Source organism: Choloepus didactylus, chromosome 2 (genome assembly GCF_015220235.1).
Source record: "Choloepus didactylus isolate mChoDid1 chromosome 2, mChoDid1.pri, whole genome shotgun sequence".
In the NCBI taxonomy this organism is placed as follows: Eukaryota; Metazoa; Chordata; class Mammalia; order Pilosa; family Megalonychidae; genus Choloepus; species Choloepus didactylus.
In genome coordinates, this window is record NC_051308.1 from 104725216 (window position 1) to 104740561 (window position 15346).

A 15346-nucleotide genomic window follows, 5' to 3' on the forward strand; every position below is an offset into this window, starting at 1 on the left:
AGAAAGACTGTAAAGTTGGTGCAGGTGGTGATCCAAAAGGAGGTGGTCCTGGCATGGGAGGTGCTTGTATCTGAGAAGGAGGAACAGACTGTGGCGGAGCCTGCTGGTGAAGAAGCTGTAGATATACCATCAGAAAGAGATTCTTCTTTATGCCGTCTTTGTGACTGCTTTTATGCTTCAGAATCATCAGACTCATCTTCATCATCATCCTCTGAAAATTCCTCTACTTCTTGTCCGTGCCCTGGGATGTCTTGACTTTCCATTTGAAGCATCATGGCTTGAAGAAGAACCAGTCTCTTTGTGGTGTTCTTTTTTTACTTTGATTTTCCAGGCATATCTGTAAATAGTACACTCAGATATTCATTATTTTCTCTCTCACTGTCATCACAGTTCACAAATTCACATCCCTCACTTTCTCCATCTGATCTGTCAGTGTCACTGTCATCAGTGCTGTCATCATACTTATACTGATCCATGACCTCAGGAATGGAAACATCATCATGACCTTGCTGAGCAAGTTCAGGACTACATGACTTATCTTTACCTCACCTACGAGCAGGAAGATCTAGGGCAAAGCCCACTTTATGGCCATACATCTGCAAGACTTAAGGAGGAGGTGGACCAGGGGGAGGACTGGCAGGTTTTCTGTCGGGGACAAACGTGGAACACCGTGTCCAAGAAAAGGAAGTACAGAAAGTGCCCGAGCTGGAGGTCCTTCAGCTGAAGTCTTTTTAAGGATGGAAGGTGGCTGGGCACCAGAAAGTGGAATGTCTTGGATAAAGATGTTGGAAGGAGCATGAGGCATATATGGCAAAGGAATGCTCTCAACTTCTATTGGCTAAATTGAGCCCTCTTCTGTTCATATTCTATTTCTACCTTTATTAATTCTTTGTAAATCTGTGGATTATCTTTTTCAGAGTTGTAGAATACACTCAAAGATTTCACTCAGCTTTTTGTCTGTCTTTCAGCACCTTCTTATTTAACTATGGCTGTTGCATGGGGTTAAATTCCATTTCATCCATTTTATCCCATGTCCCAGATAATCTGCTTGAGATCTCTTTTTTTAAAAAAACTGCAGCTCATACCATCATTTACTGCTTTTTGTTCTTCTTTAATTCTCTTTTCCAGGTTTCCTTCTGAGCCTGGTCTGTGGGGTTCATAAATTTTCTACTCTCAGTGGATGATGTCCCACATCAAAAATTTGTATTGTTTACTTGTTCATTAAAATAAAACACTTCTGCTGGGTTTCTAAGACTGTGAGAAGTGGGGTGTGGGCGATTCCTGGCCTCTTTTACTTCATAGGGACCTTCTCCTTGGCCTCGCAGTCAGCCATTCAGCCACCGCCATCTTGAAACCTCGTGCCCTCCATACATTTACTGCTAACTCTAAATATTTCAGTATTTTTTTAATTTTTTACAATAAACATATGGTACTTTGGTGATTTTTAAAACACTTTTAAAAAACGAGTATCCTTATGGCTTCCAATGAAGTGAAAAGATCAAGCAGAGCTCCTGGAGGGAAATAACTTATGAGAAACCCATCTGGAATATCAAATGGATTGGAATATTTGAACAAATCCATATTCTCAAGGTGAATGGCAACAGGTGAATTTGTGGCAATACAGCAAACTGAAGTGGGAGATAACAATAAAAGCATTAATTATCCTGATATAACCAACATTTATTGTTATGCACTAGGCATTGGGTTAAGGGGTTTACATGCTCAAAGAGTTTAAATAACTCACCCAAAGATCACACCAAAGCCCATGTCATGGTAGAGAGGTGATTGTAGTGAAATCCAATGTGGTGAGGGCAATCATAAAGATATGCATAGAAAGTTAAGAGAGCACAGGGGTAGCCAAGCTTGGAGCTAGAGGAGCAGGACACACCAAGTCAAGGAAGTTTCCTGGAGGGGAGAACATCAACATTGTCATCAAGGATGATTAGGACTTAGATAGGTGAAGCTGGAGAAGGAACCGCATAAGCCAAGGCACAGAGGTAGGGAACAATATGGAGTAAGCCAGAGAACATTGAGCTCCTTAGAATTGTTAGAACATAAAGTATGAAGGATGGAATGACAGATGGGGCTGGACACACTGTGAAGAGACTTTCATGCCATATTAAAGAATTTGGATTTAATTCTGGAAATAATGGGGAGCCATTAAAAGAGCCATTTTGCATGGGTCACCCTGAAGGCAGTCTGGAGGGTAGATTTAAGAGAAGGAAGCCAAGGGGCAGGGAGATCAGCTAGGCAACTACAATAACCCAGGTGAAGGAAAACAGAGGTAGTAGTGGTGATAGAATCAGCTTCAAGTCATGTTTAGAAGGTAGAATGAATAGATCTTGGTGATGGATTGGAATCCATTGGGAGGAGACAGAAAGGAAAGCATAATGGCTAGGGCAATGAATGTTGATGCTACATTTATTGTGTGGGGGATTCCAAAGGAAGAGAAGGGTTGAGGGAGAAGGTAAGGAGATCAGTTTGGGGTATGTGGAGTTGGAGATTTCTGGGAGATGCCTAGTAAAGAAGTCCAGCTCTTAAGCTACAAACCCAGAGAGCCAGCTTCCTTCTTGAAATCGCCTTGGGAAGGTTCCTCACACAGCTCTCGTTCAGGTTGTCCTTATTCTGACACCACCACTGACATCATTGCCACACAATTCCCCCAAAGCCTTCTCCACCTGTATCATCTATTTTGGAAGGTGGCACCACTGTTCATTCAGGCTCCCAAGCCAGAAACCTAAGAGTCCTCTTCTAGCCTACCATAATGGATAAATCCCCAACTCCTGTTGAATCTACCATTTAAATAGCTCTCCTAAATCTGTCCTTTCTTCTCCATCCCTACTGCCTAAATACAGAACCTTATCTTCTCTTAGCTGACCTTGCAATACCTCTTGAAACTGTTGCCTGCATAGATCTCACCCCTGCTCCAGTCAGTCTTCAGAATTGTCCTTAAAGTGACCTCCTAAAAGGTAAACCTGATGATCTCTATCTACCATACTAAAGAACATCCACTGGTTTCCCTTCACTGTGTGGTAAAGTCCAACCTCTATTGCATAGCATACAAGGCCTCTCCCAACCCGGCCCCTGGTTGCCTCTCCAGGCAGCTCTCCATCACTCTTCTGTCTCACCAGTCCCCAAACTGCTTATACTGTGCTCTCACCCACCAAGCCTTCCCAGGCCTCCATGCCTTCCTACCTACCTGGAATATCACTCCCTTAGGTAGGGTTCCTGGGAAATAGATTCCTTTAACTCCGAGATTGTATGCAGGAGAGTGCTTTCGGGTACATCTGTTAGGAATGAGTGGAGCAGGATTAAGCAGAGAGAAAAGCTGCAGTGCCAGGCAATTGCAGCAGAGACCTCTGCCAACCCTCTTGGGGCTCTTAAGCTGGGATAATGCTTCATGGTTATCACCGTACTGGGACATCGTGACCCCACACCAACCAGTCACTGGATGCAGAATGCCCTAGAGAAGGAGTGTAACCTTAAGCAAGGCAATTTCTTCCTCCAAAGGCAATTCCTAGAGAGGGATTTGGCCCTGAGTCAACACTCCCGGCAGATGGAGGAATGAGGGCCTCTGTCCCATGTAGGGAGAACTGGGAGAAGGAGAATCTGGACAGCGCACCTAAGCGTTCACTACAAGTCAGAGACCCGCAAACCCCTACTAGTCTTCAAAACCCAGCTCAGACTGTGCTTGCTCTCTCCCTCACCAATGCTCCCTCTGAGTTAATTTTTCCCTTCTTTGCACTACTTCTATTCCTTGTATTAGTTTTTCACTGTTGTGAAATTGATGTGTTTACATGTCTGTCTCCCCACATGCCCTCTCCAGTAGGTGGGGCAGGAGTCTGAGTCTGTATTTTAGAACATAGAACAGTGTCTAGCATGCATCAGCTATTCAATACATATATGTAGCACTGGATTATATGGAATTTACCAAGCTTCAAGGTTATAAAATGAGAAGGGTGGTCTAAATGAAAATAAGGATCAAGGGAGGCAGATGACAGAGAGACTCTGATTTCAGGGCCCTTCCTCTCCACTCCCTTCACTTGGGAACCATGCTGGAGACCCTGCTTGGGCTGCCCAAGAGTTCCAGCTTAGAATTGGGCAAAGCTCTGAGCTTGGAACATCTAAAGTGGGGCAGGACCAAGCAAAAGACAGTAACATGTAAATAAACATGTGGCTGATGGAGCTGGAAGGCAGAGGTAGAAATCTAGAGGGAAGGAAAGGACTTCTAGGGGAGAGAAAATTAAACAGCTTCATGCCTGTGCCCTGTATCTGACAGCTGTCACTCAGATCCTCCATAAAAGGGCACAAAAATAAGTACACAGATGCAGACATGTACAAAAAAACACAGAAACAGGTGGACATTATGAGATACAGAACACATACATACAGACACACAACAGTCATGAAAAAGTTGATCTGAAAATTAGAGACTATTAATATATGTAAATAAAACACCTACAATTCTAGTATCTATTCATCTCTAATCAGCAATCAACTCTCCTTCACCTTCCAGAAACCTCTGCCTATACTAGAATTCAGGATTGAAGGTCCTGCCACACTTCTTTCACCTTTATCCACTAGTCTGGTCTTCTCTTCCAATTTCTTAGCAGCTCCTAGCCTGAGAGAGAAGAGTGAGAACATCTCCGCCTGTGGGCAGCAGGGGGCAGTGCTCCACAAGCAATTATCAGATCGGGCTTCCAGCAGCTTGCTTAAGGGAGGGGACAGAGGATGTGGGAGCAAGAGAAGGAGGTTCTTAAACCAAACACATCACTCTGTTCTCATCTCCTGACTCACACCTCCCTCCTTTTCTGCTTCTTCAGTTCCCCTCTTCAGTTTCAGTTTCTCCCTCCTCAGTTTAGCAGATTTCATGGCTTAGCTATTTCCAACTTCCCAGAGAAGAATGAGCTCAGGGATCTCCCCTTTGGCATCTCCATATTCTCTTATCCCCTCTCACTCTATCTTGATTTCCAAGGTGGTCAGGACTCCTGAGTTTTCAGTTGGACTCCTGACGAATATTCAGGAGCCTGCATAGGAGGTCTTGATTTTCAGGACCACCACTAGCCATTACCTCGGCACCTCTGCTGAAAATAGGAAAGGGAAACTCTCTGGAGGGATGCATTCTCGCTGTGCACCGCTGGTCGGTGGAGGAAGGGCTGTTTCGTTTTCCTGGCCTGGTGCCTTGCACTGTGCAAAAGCTGTACAACAGCACAGGTTGGCCCTGCAATTTACTGCCCCTCATTTAATGAGCACTTGTGCTAACCACTGCCACAATGATCTAACTTGATCCTCATAACACTCTTGTGTTCCGAGTTTTATTTTCTTCCCCATTTTACAGATGAGGAAGTTGAGATCCATGGAGAGCAAGTGGCACAAAAAGTAAAGGTGGATGTGGAACTAGGATAGAAGTCCTCTGGCTACCAAGCATGGGCTTTCTCTCTCCTCTAGCACAATGTCGCTGCTGCTCACCTTTCTCCTCCTGTCTTACATCCGGCATGTCCGCTCAGTTCCTTCTCCTCTCCCTGCACTGACATTCTATGACTGTGACTTTCCTGCTAGCCTCTTTCTTCTGCCTTACCCAGTTAGTTTTCAAGAGCCCAAAAAAGAACACAAGAAAGCAAGAAAGAAGCAGAAAGATAAAGGAAGGAGAGGGGCGGGGAGCAGTGTAAGGGACCTTCCAGATAGCGGAAGAAGAGAAGGTAAAGAAGACAGGCACTGCCTTGGGAATGGAGAAAGAAGTGAGGTAGGTGAAATGAGGGAGAGGACCCTCCCTGCTCATGCCCAGACTGGGAAAGGGGCACCGGCAGGCCCTCCATTGTGTGGGCACAAAGGGGCCATATGCCTGGCAGCCTATGATAATGTGTGTGGAGTGGGGAGTGGCTAAGAGCAGAGTCTCCCCCCACCTCCCAGTCTCAAACCCCTGGGGCCCTACCGTCTGCTCTGTCACTGGGGGTGGGTTTTGCTGAGAAAGAGGGCAGAAGGGAGTAATTATGACAGACAGGACTGCAGGGTCAGAGGCCTGCGGTAACTATAGAGGGAAGAGGGCATGGACAGCTGGAAGGGGCCATGCCATGGACGGGACACTTGGGAAGGGGCTGGAGGAGGAGAGGGAGCAGCGAGGCTCTAGAGGCCCACTTGCCTGGTTCCCCCAAACCTCCCCATCCACTTCCCTGTGGCACTCTTGCTGGGTTTGAGAGAGATGTGAAATGAGGGTCCTCAGATGGCCTCCTCTTCTAACAAGCTCTTTCCTCCCTTCCTTTCTCCCCTGTCAACTCAGAGCTCCCACTTTCCCCTGAGCCTGGGGACTTTCATCTCCCTGACCATCTCCTCTCCCAGCACCTTGCCCAGGCTCCCCCTTCCTCCTCCCACCCCCCATCTCCTTCTTCTCCTGTCCTGCTGAGCAGAGGAGCAGAGCAGCAGCCGAGGACAATTGATTATCTGAAGAAATTCGGAGCTAGCAGTAGAACAGCTGCAGCTGCCCCCTCTCACCACCTCAGGCTCTGAGGGATCCCTGAGGGGCGGGGTCCAGTAACCCCTTCTGGTCTCCAGTCAGAGCAGAGAGGGAGGCAGGGAGCTCAGAGGACTCTGACTGCTGAGCCTGGGAAGGCACAAAGCATTCGGGGCCAGGCATGGAAGACTTGGGTTTTAATCCCAGCCTGTCATCATGGGTGAGTCACGTCACCTTTCTGGACAGCAGTTTACCTGCGTTAAAAGCAAAGGTGCTAGATTGGATGATTTCTATGCTCCCTTCCGACTCTTGCATTTTGTAGTCCTCAGGTTCTCCCTGGCCTCAGTTCGGCCATCCCTCTTGCCAGGCTCTGGGAAGAACACATTTCATCCAGTTCAGACAGGGAAGGGAAGATGTCAAAACTTTCCTGTCTTGGAGTTCCTTCCTAAGTCTAGCTCAGACCTCTCTTGCTGTTGATGTCATTCTTTGTTCTGCAGAGACGAAACAGCACCCTTCAGAGACTGAAGGATATCTTGGCTTTTCCCTCCCCATGTTTGCATTCATCCTTCTCCTATGACCTTGGTTTGGAAAGGATTTTAGAGTTCACCTAGCCAGTCTTCCATCTGAAGCAGGAATGTTCTACGATATCGCTACGTGAGTTGGTTACCCAGCCTCTCAATTTGGACAATTCCTTCTTGAGGCAGGCTCTTCCATCGCTGGACAGCTCCAAGGGTGGCAAAATTTTTCTTGGAGTTAAAATATGCTTTCCTATAACTTCCAGTCACTGGTCCTGGTTCTGCCTTCTGGGAGCACACAGATTATCTGGTTTTGTTTATTTTAATATTTGAAAATGGTTATCATATTGCTTCTAAATCTACTCTCATAAAGACATGTATCCTCAGTTTTTCAACTGTTCCTTCTATCAGTTTGTCTCCAGACCTTTTGCCTTCTTGACCATACAATTCTGAATACTCTCTAGTTTGTCAATGTTCCTGTTAAAATATGGGGGGCAAAATTGAACAGCTGCTAGGCTGGGTCATCTCAGGGAGGGAGAGGGGAGTTGGCAGCATAGGGAATAAGAACTTGGATTTGAGCCTTATTTCTGCCCTCACCTAGCTGTGTGACCTCAGGCAAAGCCCTTCCCTCTCTGGGCCTTGGTTCCCTAATCTATAAATTAATTTTAGGGTACCTCCCAGGATTCCTTTGATGTTTCTTCAACACTCTTTTTAAAACTCTCTCCCCATTCCTCTGATAGTCCCAGGTCCTCCTTTGTGTTCTCCCCAGTATCCTAAGGCTGGGGGACCCAAAATGGTCCCAGAACTGAGATTGCAAGGAATTGTGACCCAGCCTAGAGACTTTAATGGGGAAGGTTGTGTCTCAAGTTTCATGCCATGGCTTCTCGCAGCAGCTTGGACCCACAGACACATGTTTAACTTGGGTTCCACAGGGATGCTCAGCTCCTCTTCAGACTCGCAGACAGCAAAAGCAGAAGCACAGCATCAGAGAGGGCAGAAAGTGTCATTCAGTGAGTGCCAAGGTGGGGGATATGGGACTTTAGGTGGGGAGGCTTTAGGTGGGGAGGTCCAGGACCTGTGTGTTACACTCTCCCTGAACCTCCATACCCTTCTCCCTGTCTTCATTTACTCCTCATGCTGAACTCTCATGCCCTCTACCCCATCGGAGGAGCCTTCAAAGCCTAGGACCCTCAATGCCCACCCTACCATAACCTGCATGCCAGCTCAGCTGCGCAAGCCAATTGATTGAGCCACAGCCATGCCTGGTGCTAGAACGAGGTCACTTTAATTTTTCTTTTTGTATGAAATCAGAAATGCAATAAGAGGGAATCACACACGGCACAGGTCACAGACCACTGGGGCCTGTTATTGGGGGTATTAGGAAAAATCAAGGGTCATGATAGAGGGCCAAAGAGAGAAAAAAAAAAAAGGGCAGCTGGGAGTGGGGTGGGATTGTCTGGGAATGGAGGGAGCTGGGGAAGGATAGCCAAAAGCATCAGGGTGGGGGAGGGGTACTATCCCAGAGGACTGGGGTGTCAGGGCAGGTGGATCTGAGAAAGGGATCTGAGCAAAGGGGATACCACACATACCTGGAGCTGCAGAAGGAGCAAGAAAGGGAAAGGAGTAACCAGGAGGGAAATAAGAGACCTGGCTAGAGCTGCTGGGAGCCCCCTGACTCTACCCCAAAGTGCACAACTTGGCAATAAATAGTAACATTTATAAATAAATAAGTAAATAAATAGATGAATAAATAAATAAATACATAAATAAATAATATCCTTGTAGAACTAGGAGTTTGGTGTGAGGGAAGAGGGAGCATGGGAGGTGCAGTGAGTATTTTTCTTCTACACAGGTCCTAGGACCCTTCAGTCTGCTGCTGTGAGCGGCATAGTGAGCGGGTGGGGTCAGCAACATGGCAGGGGAACCAGGGCCACAGAGAGCCACGAGGTTTGGGGCTGGAGAGTCTTTTCCCTTGCCGAAAGCAGAGGAAGGAGGGAGGAAAAAAATTGTAATAAGCAGACCCTAGGGTAAGGAGAGCTGAGCATTTCCAGCAGGCAATAGGGCATCCTTCCCATATCTGAGAAAAGAAGTGCTGGATTTTGCACATTTTCAGGGTGGGCTAGGATGGAGGAAGCAGAAGGGGAACTTCTGCAGGTACTCTGGACTGAGTTTGGAGATGTCATCCCCCACCCTGGGATACAGGTTTCCCTTTCTCTAGCTGCACATGGTGGGAAGGGGTGGGGGTGGGGGAGCTAAGGCAAGGTGGGGGAGGCAGGGGTTAGGGAGGTGGCTAAATAGCTCAGAGAGGGCAAGGCACTCACTACCAAGTAAGATCTGAGGTCTATAAATGTTAAGCCTCAGGAACAAGGTGGACAACAGAGTTTCCATAATTCCAGGCTACAAGATTCCCCTCACGGGAGTCATCATCCAACCCTGCCTCCCAAGGGCCTGTTTCCCCCACCCCCATCCCCCCCACCCCACCCATGGATAAATGAGATTTCTGAGGAAGAAGCCCAACCCCGGCTCTCACCCCAGCCCTCCCCACTTCATGTTTTGATGCTTCCTCCCCATCAGGGGCAGAAGCTAGAACAGGGTAGAAAGATGAAACACTGAGTCAGGCTTGGGGGGTGTCTCTGAAAATTTGGTCATGAGGGTAGGAAATGCAGCAGCCCATGAAGAGAACTAGGGGAAGACTCCAAGTATAGTCAGTTTAGTAAGTCCAGCACGGACTCTATACCAGATGCCCTAGCAAACATTTCCGACCAGCTGGGCCCACAAACCCCACAAGGTACCCAGAATAGCCCTCACGGTGCCAGGGTCAGTAAAAGAAATTCGTCCTCATGCCCAGCGGTGGGCACACTGCCTAGACCCTGGCCTTTGGGATTCCATGCCAAGGTACAGGGACTCAGGAGGAGACGGCAATTCTAAGTAGTGAGTAGTGAGAAGGGGCCCCAAAGAGGCCCCGGGAGGAGGGGAGGACCCCGGGTGGGAGGCAGGCAGAGTTCAGACGTCCAGCACGTGGTTCAGGTAGGAGATGTAACAGATGGCGAGGCGCAGGATCTCAATCTTGGAGAGCTTCTTGTCGGGGGGCAGCGTGGGCAGCAGCTTGCGCAGCTCGGCGAAGGCCAGGTTGAAGGCTTCCACGCGGATGCGCTCCCGCGTGGCGTGGGCCGTGCGGTACTTGGCTGTGGCTCGGCGCCGGCGCCGGCGCTCCTCGCGGCTCAGGTGCTGCAGGTCTTTGCGGCCCGGCTCTCCGGGCTCCGGGCCCCGGGCTTGGCCCCCTCCAGGCTCCCCGGGCCCAGCACCATCGGGCCCCGCCCCTCCCCCACAGTCGCTGAAGCCCGACTCGGTCTCCGAGTGGGTGGGAGGCAGGTCCAGCTCCATGGGGTCTGAGTTGAGCATCATGATGGAAGCCCCCTGCCCTGTGAGATCAGGATCCCCTCCCCACCCCTCCCGTTGGGAGCGCGAAAGCTGGTTGTGGGAGGGGCAGGAAGGGCCTGGGGTGGTGGGGTCTGCCACTGAGCTCTGGATGTCGGGCCACTTCAGGGTTCCATGATCAGGGCCCCCTCCAGAGCTGAGCCTGGAAGAGAGAAAGGAGAATTGACAGGAGCAGAGGGAGAAAGGAGGGGACAGCTAAGAGGTGGAAAGGGAGAGTGGAGGGTTTGAGAAGGCCTGGGAAGGAGAAGGAACTAATGAATGTGAGAGAAGAACAGCAGCAACATGGCATGGGAGGTGGGGGGAGAGCCAGGCAAGTGGATATGGTGGAAAGGACTAAGGGAAAGATAGTAAGAAGGGAAGAAAAACCAGAAAGGGAGCAACAGGAAGGAAGAAAGAAAAGTGATGAGTAGGAGGACACAGGGTGGGATAAACAGAGCCAACACTGGAGCAGCAGCTCGAAGAGAGGGCTGGCTGGGACTCGAGAACTTTTCCAGTTATCCTTGGCCCTGCATTCCCTTCCTTCTCAGGGTGTACTCTTCACCCTTGCTACTTTGGGGTGGAGGTGAGGGGCAGAGGAACTGAACATGTCGACTGCCCACTTTGTCTATTGTAGAGTGGACTGAGACACATAGCTGGGCACAGCTGCCCCAACTCAGCCCCTCCCAGCCCTCCAGTCCCTTCCAACAAAACAACCACAGACCTCAGATCCTAGAACCAGGGAAGATGTCTCTTCTTGTCACAATCCCCCTGGCCAGGACCAGCCCTTCCTCCAGCTCTGTCTCCAAGCCCTCAGCCCTTGCCAATCCCTGTCCCTTTTTAGTGATGCTGCAAGGAAGAATGGGGAATGGGAACATAATCGGCTTTCCACCGCTGCACTCTCCAACAGCCAAGAGTAGAGGACATGCTGAGGCAGGCATAGACAACTTCTTGGGGCCATCATTGTGACACTTTGCTCATGTTTGCTTACCCCTGGTACCAAAGGAGGTCAGGGTGAGGCAGCAGGAATATGGCCTGGACACTGGAAAGACTGGGGAAAGGGCTTTGATTGGGGAGAATGTTAAGGGAGAACAGAGGACCCCTCACTGTGAACTCAGCTTTAAAGGACAGAACCCGAAGCACCAAGGCTCCTTCCTGGTCACCATCTTCCCCATCCCCCCACTACCCTCCCTCTCCACCCCTCCTGCCTGACAGACATCCTTACATGGGTCAGGATCCCTCAGCCCTGCCCCGCCCCACCACACAGAAGACAGGCTCAATTTGAGTCAATAAACACTTACTAAGCGCTGAGGGAATGCAAGGTCATCAACATCAGATAGAGGAGAAGACAAGTATGCATACAACCAAAACACAAAACAGGAGGCTAGTGCTGAAATTTAGAATGCACTCTATATTCTAGGGTCCAAAGGAACAAGAGGGGATGGGAGTAGTTTGGGAGGCCCCAAAGTCAGCACCTCCCAGTCCATGTTTAGTGCCCCCAATTCCCCAGTGCCTCTGCCCACCCCCATGCTTGGATTAGGACCCAGCTGTGGGGTTCTCAGGACATTCATCACAGCCTGATTCTCCCTTTGCCTGGTCTGTGTATTCTTTCATCCCTGTTCACTTTCATTCCATGCCCCTTCTTCCCCTCCCTATGTTCCCCAGTCTAGCCCCGGTTCCATCTCCACCTGGCTTCACTGCCCTCCCCAGCTCCAGTCCTGGCAGCAGCCTCTATTTTCCCATCAAGTCCTCACCCCCAAATTCACTTCTGGTCTCAAAGTTCCAGGCTCCGAGGGTAGGGGAGAGAAGCAATTCCAAGCAACCAGGATAGGACTTCCCATTCCACTTTTGCCAACCCCACCGGATTGGAGATAGATCAGCACAAAGAGTCAAAGGGGAAAAGTGGGAAAGAGGGAGATGCAGAAACAGAGAGACACAGCATATGAGAGAGAAGAGCTAGAGGGTGGCTCTGGCAGGGGACTTGAGCCAGAGAGGGGGAAGGACACACCCACCCCTCCCTGCCCATGGTTCCCCTTTACCTAGGAGGACCCTGTCAGGGGATCCAAGCCGGCAGGACAGGGGGCAGCGTTGATAGCCCCAGTCTCCTCTGGCTGCTCTGGGCTCATCCGTCTGCAAAGTTAGTGAACCGCTTTCTAGAGCTCTCAGGGGCAGCGTGGTATGGCCGTACAGGTTCCAGGGCAGATGAGATGGGTACACATTGTGGGGAGATGGGGCCCAGGTGGAGGGGTGAGCTTGGCCAGGTACTGGGTCCACCCACTCACACACACTCACAAATACATACACACCTGAGCTGGCCCAGCCCTATGTTTATATATGGAGATACACACACACACCCCCAGCTCTCCATTGGCTGGCTGAGGCTCCCCCCCCTCATCAATATTAAACAGCCAGGCAATGCAGCCATTGGCAGAGGGATCTGGGATCCCCCTCGGGAGCTGGGGGTGGGGGGCTGGGCCTGGGTGGGGCGGGGAGTGGGGGAGCAGGGACATCTGTTCCCCATGCATATTTCATAAGCAAGAAATGGAGAGCTGGGGAAGGGGTGGGGCTGGGGCGAGAGCTAGGGCAGGATCACAGATGAACCCCCTCAGTTTCCCACACCAGAGGTAGCAGGGAAAGAGGCCTCCAGGAAGCCAGGTTTAAGTGCCATGGTTCAATTCTGAGTCCGACTGACTCTGACAGCCCCCTCCCCATGTCTCTTTTTCCCAGGGAAGAAGACTCACCAAGGTACTAACAGGGAAACTGAGAAAAGAGCAAGTGGACTGCAAGAAAACACGGAAGAGGATCCTAGAGCCCTCGTCCTCACTCCCTAAGCTCTTACCCTTCGTAAAGCTGGTGCCCATCCCTTGCCAGGCTGCCAGTGGCTACTGTTCAATCACCCCACACTCTCTTATCCCAGTCCCCATCTCCCCCCTACCCCATCACCGGGGGACAAGCAGGGTCAGATTCCTGACACAGACTCCACAAAGAGTTTTTCTAGGCTGGCTAGCCCAACCTGACCCATTGGGAATAAGGGGCTCCTTGGAGGAAAGAGGTAAGGGCTAAAAGGCGAGGAATGGCAGAGTGCCAAAAGAAGGAGAACCAGGATTGGAAGGACATTGGGAGGGCAGGGCAGGGCAGTCTAGGCAGACTTTGAGTATGCTGGGGCATCAGATGAGCAATAAGAAACTAGATACACAATTATATGCAAATGAGTATTGATTAAGTTTATATCAGTAGCTCAGCTGCCTCTAGCACATGTGTGTGTGTGTGTGTGTGTGTGTGTGTTTTGCATGGTGACAGCAGCGGTGGGAGGGTGAGGGTGAGGGTGGGAAGTGCTCACGGGTACCAAGGGAAGCACAGAGAGGCAGTGGGCTGGAGTTTTTATCCCCACTCAATTCTTCTCCCCCCTCAGCTGCTGAATGTCTTCACGGAAACTTTGCCTCATAACTATAATGAACCATGGTTGGAGAGGACTCCAGAGGTTGTGTGGTGCAGTGGAAAAAGCTCTATCTATCTGCTGTGTGACCTTGGACAAATAACTTAAGCTCAACATCCTTTTCTGAAAAATGGGTTAGTTGTAGCTGCTTTTTAGGTTGCCGTGGAGATACTTGAGATAATGCAATGCAAAGGGCCTGGACCTTCATAGGAGTACACCCCACATTCAGGCTGTTGGAGTGATTTGCCATTTCCCTGTTGCTGATCAGTCTTTTCTAGGATTTCTCCAGCATGAGACATTCCCTAAGGGGAGTCCCATAATTCTTCCCCAAGCTCCTCCATCCCTCCCCACCCCCAGGTCTTGGAGGTGCCAACTCCCACCTGGGCAGGTCCAGACAGGTGCCCAGGCCCCAGCAGATGGGCAGAGCTGGAGGGGAAAGGAGGCTTGAGGAGGGGATGGGGTGGGGGGGGAGGGCAGGGGATCAGGTGGCATCTCAGTTCTTGCATCATCATTGCCATGGTGCTGATTAAAAACCAATCTCCACCTAATGAGCCCCCAGCAACAACAATTCTACCTCCCCCACCCTCCTGCTCCACCCCATCCAAGAAATTGGGAGACAGACTCAGGAGAGAGTACATGGGGGAGATGTGAGACACAGAAAGAATGGGAAACAGAGAGGAGACAGAGGAAACAGGGAAATAAAAGGCGAGACATGAGAGATATTGAGGTCTAGGGAGAGAAAAAAAAGATGAGAAAACAGAATTGGGTAACAGACATGGGGAAGGCATAGAGAAATGGGGAGACACTATCACAGAGGAAAAGAGACACAAGAAAGTCACAATGGGAGCAGAATTGCCAGGTTGCCAAAGATTTGTGGAAGACACAGAGATGCAAGACATGTAAGAGGGAAGACAGAGATGAGGGGAGAGAACTGAAAAGAGGAGACTGTTAGGGTGACAAAGATCTAGGGGAAATACAAACATGGAGAAAACACATACTTGGGGATGAAGAGATACTAATTCTGAGAGAGTCCTGAGAGAGGCGCCAAGACAGGATGGAGACATAGAGACAAGGGGAGGTAGAGAGCAGTTATGAGGAAAGAGGAAAAAGCCTTGGAGCCAAAGAGACAAGGTAGGGAGGCAAGATAAAGAGAACTTACGGGCATGAGGGGCTTACAGATATGAGGAGGCCCAGAGATCCCAAAGGGACAGACATTGGGAAAATCAGAGACCTGGAAGCACAAAGGAGTAATAGATAGGAGGGGAGGGAAGGAACTCAACTCTTGTTCCCAGCAACCCTCCTCTTTTAAGCTGTTTAGCTCATACTTCAGCCTTACGCCCTTCATCTTTGAAGCACCCATCCCGAACTGTACCCATTGAAAGCTTGGGTTTGATGGCGAAGGAGGGTGAGAGAGTGCTCTGGGGACCACCTCTTCCTCCTCTGCATTTATCATCCCTGAATCCTGGACTCGGGGATTCATTTTTGCCCCTCATGCTAAAAAGAACATAGGTAGGTATGATAAAAAGGAGCTAA

General features: G+C 49.8%; 1 protein-coding gene and 1 pseudogene across 1 annotated transcript; both read right to left on the reverse strand.

The window, feature by feature from the left end:
• The window catches only part of LOC119512473, a 47612-nt pseudogene extending 42115 nt beyond the window's left edge, over positions 1-5497 (reverse strand).
• A 4469-nt stretch (positions 5498-9966) lies between these two features.
• Positions 9967-10368, reverse strand: NHLH1 (nescient helix-loop-helix 1). The gene has a single exon (XM_037813424.1). The coding sequence runs from the start codon at positions 10366-10368 to the stop codon at positions 9967-9969; it is 402 nt and encodes a 133-aa protein (XP_037669352.1).
• Positions 10369-15346: the final 4978 nt, after the last annotated feature.

Bases quoted from the DNA above. Each gene is read 5' to 3' on its own strand.
- NHLH1 (XM_037813424.1), bottom strand. From the start codon at position 10,368: ATGATGCTCAACTCAGACCCCATGGAGCTGGACCTGCCTCCCACCCAC.